Source organism: Rhyacophila brunnea, unplaced genomic scaffold (assembly GCF_057557595.1).
Source record: "Rhyacophila brunnea isolate RB1 unplaced genomic scaffold, BYU_Rbru_1.0 scaffold_9, whole genome shotgun sequence".
Taxonomy (NCBI): Eukaryota; Metazoa; Arthropoda; class Insecta; order Trichoptera; family Rhyacophilidae; genus Rhyacophila; species Rhyacophila brunnea.
Genome location: NW_028233361.1, coordinates 35037818 through 35045758, shown reverse-complemented (window position 1 = coordinate 35045758; position 7941 = coordinate 35037818). Strand labels below are relative to the sequence as shown.

The 7941-nt window shown below is 34.1% G+C and overlaps 1 protein-coding gene across 1 annotated transcript in view; it reads left to right on the top strand.

Annotated features, from left to right (window-relative positions):
* The window catches only part of LOC147063544 (chromosome transmission fidelity protein 8 homolog), a 29918-nt gene extending 23860 nt beyond the window's left edge, over positions 1–6058 (top strand). Inside the window, exon 2 of the mRNA XM_085959565.1 lies at positions 4036–6058. Coding sequence (XP_085815691.1) covers positions 4036–4462 — 427 coding nt within the window. The 3' untranslated portion in view covers positions 4463–6058. The remainder of the gene's footprint in view (positions 1–4035) is intronic.
* The last annotated feature ends 1883 nt before the right edge of the window (positions 6059–7941 follow it).

Genomic DNA, 7941 nt, shown 5'->3' with positions numbered 1-7941 from the left:
AAATACGTATTATATTTATTAATTTTTTATTTTTTTTATTTATTTAAGAATACAAAACATTGTGGACATAACAAATCTAAATTCAAGACATACATAACATGAAATTTACATTATAACAAATATTTCCCTCACAAGAGAGAAAAAGAGAATATAATAATAACAGAAAAAAATTAAATCAAAACACACGTACGATTTAATACAGAAAAATAAAATTTTGAAAACAAAAAACGGTACAGTTCGGATATGAGGAATACAACGGCAAACACATTTTGAAAATAACCGATATACTGGATTATTTGTTAGGTTAATAACAACACCCCCTCAACGATACGCCACTGCGCAATTCGTTGATGTATTTTAGCTCAGTCGGTGAGGGGTTATTAATAAAAATAAAGACGATATTTCTTTTCTCTGGAGAGTGTGCTTTAACTCTGTTTATTTTCTTTTTCCAATGTACACGTTCCGTTTATATTTCTGGTACAATATTCGTACGATGCAGGTGAGGCGACAGACACGTTTACTGCGGGTGAATACGCGAGAAATTAATCTCACCCGTAAGTTAACGGGATGAAATTATTCCACCGGGTAGTACTTCAGCGTCTAGAGTATGCGAAGAGATGCGCGGCGAGACTGATGAGACTGGTTGAAGAGAGGCTGCTAGTAGAGAAGATGTTGTTCCCGAGGGATGATCCGGTAGACTGATTAAAATCTCTCGGATGCGTCCTCTTTTATAGCAGCATCCCTTATTCTAATTGGTCCAAAGAGATAATGAGAAGGGGTGACCAAAGATTCTACTATTATCGTTAGCTCGTACTACATGTTACCTCTTGTTTATTTAATAAGAATTTACTGGATTGTCAGAAGGACCAAGTATCAAGAGATAATATATTCTGTGCGCGTGGATGGATATATTGACGTCATAAAATATCGTCTATCTAATTCTATGGATTTTATATGAATTTATCTAGAGCATTTAAATAGCTATCTCCGGCATAAACTCGCGGTTTTTGTCTTATGCCAGGAGTAAACACACGATTCTATTGGCGTTTAAATTACAAGCATTTACAACTACTTACTAGGTACCTATTGACATAATAATAGGTCCTGTAATTATCATCCATCGACCTTTACATAAATATTTGTGATTTTACGACGTAAACCTGTCTGTTGCCTTTACCTTTAACAATTTTACATTTATAATAATAACAATTTGGTCTTAAAACTACGTCTTATATAGTAATATGAAATAATATTTTACTATTTCCAAAAAATAGCAAGATACTAACTCTCGCAAAGGAAATTCGGTGCCAATGTGCAAGAGTATATCGATCGGCGATATTTTCCCCGCATTGCCTTATTTTTAGCCGCTGTTTTTACACCGCACAGCTGCATAAAGGTCGTGTTTTTAATCCATTTGATCAGAAATTGGCGAAGCCCGCGCCGGTTGTTACCAGAATTTATTTTCATTTTAAATATGCGAATTTCCTCATGCTTTATATTACAGACGATAAATATACTAATTCTGAACACAAAAATCGAATAATATTTCATAAAATTTAAATTCAAAAGGCTCTAACGAAGTTATTAGTTTTTTTTTTACTTACACCGACACGCACACATACCCACGCGTTGGCTGGCGTTGCCATGTTATAATTTTAAGTATGGCCATTCGCAGCATTCTCACACACTTACACCGACGCGCACACATACCCGCGCGTTGGCTGGTGTTGCCATGTTATACATTGATTCTATAATTATTAGTTTATTATTAACAAGTTTACAGATTGAAATATTATTCGATTAGTGTGCCCCACAAGACATATTATACATCTTATTATAACCTCTCGCTACTGCATTCGTCTCTTTATTTTGACAATCATTCTGGCCCATTTATACTAATATACAATTACATAATAAACTTATATCTAACATTTTATATTACATAATCACAGGTTTTATCTTATGGAACAAGGTAATTTACATTCATCATTCTTGCATACTATATTACCTTGTTCGTAGCTATCGACGCCCCGTTCGATATGTTTACATACCGAACGGGTAATACAAAACCTGTGAACAGACAAACAATTATATATGATTAGACAAGGAAGCGTTTTAGGCGTTTTACTAAGCCGTATAGTTAGAGATCAGGTTTACATGTCGGCTTATTACTACCTAATTTATTAAGCGAAGACACCTACCTACAGGTAGGTGGTGACATTAACCTAACCCAGGGGTCGGCAAACCGCGGCTCGCGAGCCACATGCGGCTCTTTGCCAAATTCCCAATTCACATATTTTACAAAAAAGGTATGATTGTTGTCGTTTTAAATCCGTCCATTGCAAAAGTCAACAAATTAAATTTTTCTCCATTTCATATTGTCACGAGCACTTTTGAAATAGATTTTTTTGGTGGATTTAACAAGCAAAGAGTTATGTAGCTCCAAATTTGTAGGTCTTGCCACCAAAATTGAGGATTTGGAGAGAGAAAAATGCAATTAAATTTCACAACTCAGTGGAGCGCTCTAAAAGATCTACATAATAAGGTAGATACTACGATTTTTAATACATGGTATAGCTTTCCGAACTCATATTCGAGTCTACATAATATGTATGTGAACAATCATTTTCAAACATGAACAATATAAATAGCATTTAGAGAAGCCAAATAACCGATGAGAATTTGGAGTCGCGCCTAAAATTGAAAACTACAAGTTACATACCAAACATACAGACATGCTCCAAAGAAATGCAAGGAAGGTCATTGTTCACATTAGTTTTAAGGAATGCGTGAAAATTGTATGTAACTCATTTTCTGTTAAAATTATATTTATAATTTCAAAAATAAAAAAACTTCGCAAAATCTTCACTTGATGAATAAACAATAACATTCACTGCAATAAATCATATTTATGAAAATATATATATGGCTCTCGAAATTTTTTTTAACCGTTCTGATACTCATATTTGGCTCTTTTGGTCTAAGAGTTTGCCGACCCCTGACCTAACCCAAACTAACAAATAATCCAGTATATCGGGTATTTTCAAAATGTGTTTTCCGCTGTATTCCTCATAACCGAACTTTACCCAAAAAACATACAATTTTATACAGAAAAATAAAGTTTCAAAAACAAAATGCAAAGTACATCATTGAAAATGTCTATGTCTTTAGGAAGCGCATTTACTAATCTTGCACCCCTCGCTAATGGTGCCTGATTGGCTTGACATGAGGAAATGTACAGTTCGCACTGTGACAGTAGACAGGGAACATATTGTTTTAATCCAAAATACGACTTCTATAAACGTTGTGTCGTATTCCGTTCCACAGTGAAGGACGTCAATGGACGTCCTGTCATATCACATCTCACAGAATACGACGTTTATAGACGTCGTGTCCGTGAATGTGTTCAAAGACATTCCATCATGATGAATGGATAAGAAGCCAATAATACAACACTTCTGCATTATTATTTTGTTGAAAAATACTGTAAAATTGTTTGCACACAAGCAAGTCAACACCATTAACACAATAAATATAAAAATAATTACAAGATAAAAAGAACTTTTTATATACAATGTTTTTAAATTTTCTGTTGAATCATATAAACTTGACTTGACTAGCTTAAACGATCAAAAAAATTGTACTTGATAGAAATACTAAATAATGAAATTTCATAGTAACGCACGTATATATTATTTAATAATTTAGTTGCTATTACCCCCTAGCAACCAATAATGGTATCAAATTAACTTTTCATACAAAACAGAATTAACTAAAAATTAATTCAATTCTACTTAAAGATGGCTAAAAGTATTAAAAAAATGCATTGGCATCGTGTTCTGATATATTCTAAAAGTTTCAAATGTGTAGCTAGTCGGGAAGTTAGTTAAAAATTGATTGCAAAATATGTGTAGTTTACTGACTTAAATAAATGTGTTTAAATATGACGATGGAAATAGTTTCTACCAAATAAATAAACTTTCATTAACTTAGTTTTGTTCCTTGTTTAATTCCATATATTTTTTTTTGTGATAGGGAAAATCCAGCAGAAGAAATCCCAGAATGGGCTGTTGTAGAACTTCAGGGAGATCTACAGTCCCGGGAGCAATCATCACTTTACGGAGAGTTTGTGGGAGACCTTCACTATAGCAAAGGCGGCCAGCCGGTCCTCATAATCGGTCATCACATTCTGCACGGCAAAGAAACCGCCATGGAGAATCCTTTCGCCGTGATGGAAAAGAAAGTGCACAGAAACAATGATGAATTGTATGGAAAGTCAGACAGTCAATTGCTATCTCAAGGAGTTTCACAAACTGATAGAAGTGTGCTCGATTCAACATTTGGGATTGAACATAAAACTGTCGAGGGTACGGAGTATATAGTGAAAGCCATTATTAAGAAAAGAATCATCTTTAAAGTGAGGCCCAAGCCTATAATTTCTAATTTAGCAGCCGGCGTTTAAAACTGCATAATGTTTACTTTGTTATATGTAAAAATCATACACAAAAGTAGACTCAATTATTTGGTAAAAGTAGCTGCGCGTATTTCTGCAATATTTCGGGTAGGTGCTATCGATTGGTATGTTAATTTCTTCACTTAGTCACTCCAACTATTTGGTTTTTTTTTAATGATTCTACCGAGGCTTTGACTGCGACTCGCTGTCATATCGCTTCTTCTCATCTTGAGGAGGATCCACCGATCAGGCTCTCACTCCAATTCTGTTAAAGAACTTTACAATTTTGCCAAGCTCTTCCATCTTACCCACTGCCAGGGCACCTTTCAATTCGTCGACATTCTCAAAGATATCCGCAATTCGCAGCTGTACTCTGTGTCGTTCATATTTACGCGATGGTACTGCTATAAATGTACAAATAAGTTATGTGTATGAACTAGTATTATAAATATATACTTAAGATTATATTTTTTGATCATATCTCCAAGAATTTGTTTTTTATGTTTGTTTGTGAGGTTTTTTTTTAAATAATATATTTAAACGTTAATTTTATCGAACATACATAATTTTGAAAACACAAAATGAAAACAGAAAATACATTATAATAACATTAAATGCTGGGAGGTATTAATATGGCGGTATCCGGTGGGCTGCGAATTTCTATGGAAAAAAAACATCTTTTTTTGGAAATTGATGAAGACTTGTATTTCGGTTAAATATTTCACTATGATTCCAAGAGATGGTAGTGTGTATAATATATTAAATTATAATAATCAATCGACCGGGGTTGGTATAATGATTGTAAAGTACAGCATGTATGCACGCACAGGCTCAATTTTTATGGCCGGCCTTGCGCGCACCGAACTGTAGAGCGCGTAAACACACTTGTGGCATACGTCCGGTTAAATTTCAATTAATTTAAATTTTGTAGTTCATTTGAATCATTTTTTGCCATCCGGGTTTCGCCTTTCGGCATCTTTAGGCACTCCACACTCACCAATTATTTTTTGTAATCAAAAAAAGATTTTTTCTATAAAAAAAATGGATTTAGGATTGATTTGGATAAATGTCAGATGTGTCCTATTTTTTAATTAGTTGATTATAAGGAATAATTATGTACTAACAAGATCTCTGGTGTGGCAGCCATGGGTTGTTAAACGAGATATCTTGTCTTTGACATTGATCCGGATTTATTAATAACATACAACATTCTGTCAGCGTCGGGGCCTGATTAAATTGGTACTTTTTCCGTTGTCCATTGCGGGTTCAACACGTATTGATTGTTTGTATATTGTATGAATGAGTTTGTATTTTGTATGCGTGAGTTTGTATCTGTGTGGCAACAATAAATTAATAATTAAAAATCTTTTTTTAATCAATATGTTCTTTGCGTCAATTTACGTATAATGCAATGTAGTGAAATGAAGACTCATTTAGACAAGAGACGAGTCACTGCGAATGATTATCTGCAGTGAATTGGATGCAAGCATTCAGTTTTTGTTTACGTGTCACTGAAAGTAAACACTTGATTCATTCTAAAATGGCGTCAAGTGAAATTACGGTGCAGGTTGGAATTCAAATAATTTGTGATTGTTATATGAATGCAGAAATTTCATAGAGGAAAGAGAAATAGTAAAAAGTGGCGTTGGTCGATAAAACCATGCGTAATGCGACGTAATATCATGACTACTCAGGGGCGCAGCATTTCTGGAATCATCCATAATGATCAAAAAGTAGAACCAGTTGAACTTCACTCACTTTTGATTCCGGATGATCACTATCGATGATTCGTCGATTAATGTGAATTTACACGGTTCACTCGAGATGATCATCAAAGTGAATCATGTAATTATTCCAAAATATCATCCACCAAAAAATAATTTTGATTAATACATTGGACGCTAAAGACGCGCCCAGTGCGTAACGATTAGGTGACCATTCGATATAATTAGCATGCTATTTAAATGTGGTAATTTTAAAAAGGGCTTGGTACTGATCACTAGTACTCACTACTCGAATACTAATTCGCCCTGTCTACACATGATGCGAGTAGTGCTTACTAATAGCACTCAGCACTCAACAAGCTTTATAACCTATTTTACACGTGCATGGATTTACTGATGGCAGCGACCATAACAATAAAATGCAAATGTATTATCGTGCAAATTGCAAGACTGTATGCATAGATCAAAAAAGTTTAGCGGTTTCTAAAATTTTCACGCGATTGTTGCAACTTGTGCGCGATACAATGATAGTGGCGAACCTGCCGGAAAAAAATACAAACCACAACACACGCAGGGTATTCCGACGTTTACCAATTTTAACAACCTGTCAAATTACATGACACAATGTGACAAAGCGTCCTGCTTATGCTTGAAGAATGAGAATGCCGAGATAGTCAGGACCAACACCGACTTACCGAGTGCTGTCCTGAACATCGCTGTATTTTGATTTATTAATATTATATTCATGCCACGCATGGATATATGAGGAGGGGGGGGTGGTAATTAATAATGGAAAATAGTCATGATAAATCATATTTATTAAGGGTGACATTTATATTTAGAGTATACAGTTCTATTACATTATAATGTAGCTGCTGATTTTAATCCTTTCAATTTTTTTCAATATACAGTTACCAATGGTCAGCATAAAAATTCATCAGTTTTTTTAACACAAGCCTAGTATTAAATTACTGTTAAGGATACTGTATATTCAGCATTATTATTTATAATCACTATTAAATAAATTAAAAACCAAAACATGCTAACTTCATTGCTGTCATAACGTGGTTGGAAGGTAACTTAGTACAAATGAAGACAGTTGATGCTTAATTAGTGAAACCAGTTATAAGATATATGACAATTTGTATTATGGATGAACAGAATAATAAAAGCATTAATTAGGTATATCAAATAATTCTTACGGGCTTGTTCAAATGGCACGTTTTGATTCGCGTGCATTCTGGGTACATGCGACCTCATTGAGCCATCCCCACGCATTCGTGCCGTGACGACTGTTGCTTACGGTCGAGGTACGGGTGACCTCATTGAGCCGTTCACACGTACTCGCACGAGACATACAGACAAGGCCTTAAAAGTTATTATTTTTAATTTAATGTTTTCTCGTTTATGCGAAGATTTAAATGAAATTATTGAAACAAGGTAGATCTTTTTTAACATAATATACAAATACACTACAATATTATATATATATATCAAAATATGGCACAGGAAAAAAGAATAGCTTATAATAATTAGATTATTTGGTTTCTCTTTTATTAAATTATAATCCTTCCAAGATTTTTGATACAACATTGTAATACTTTTAGTGTTTGGAAGTAATTAATTATCTGAGACTTGCTGCAGAAAAGTCATAATATGTATCAGTCAAAATAGTTATGCATTTCAGTGCAAAAATCAAACTACAGTATACACAGCAAAAACAATACGTAAATTAAGCATATACTTGGGAGGGGGGGGGGGCTA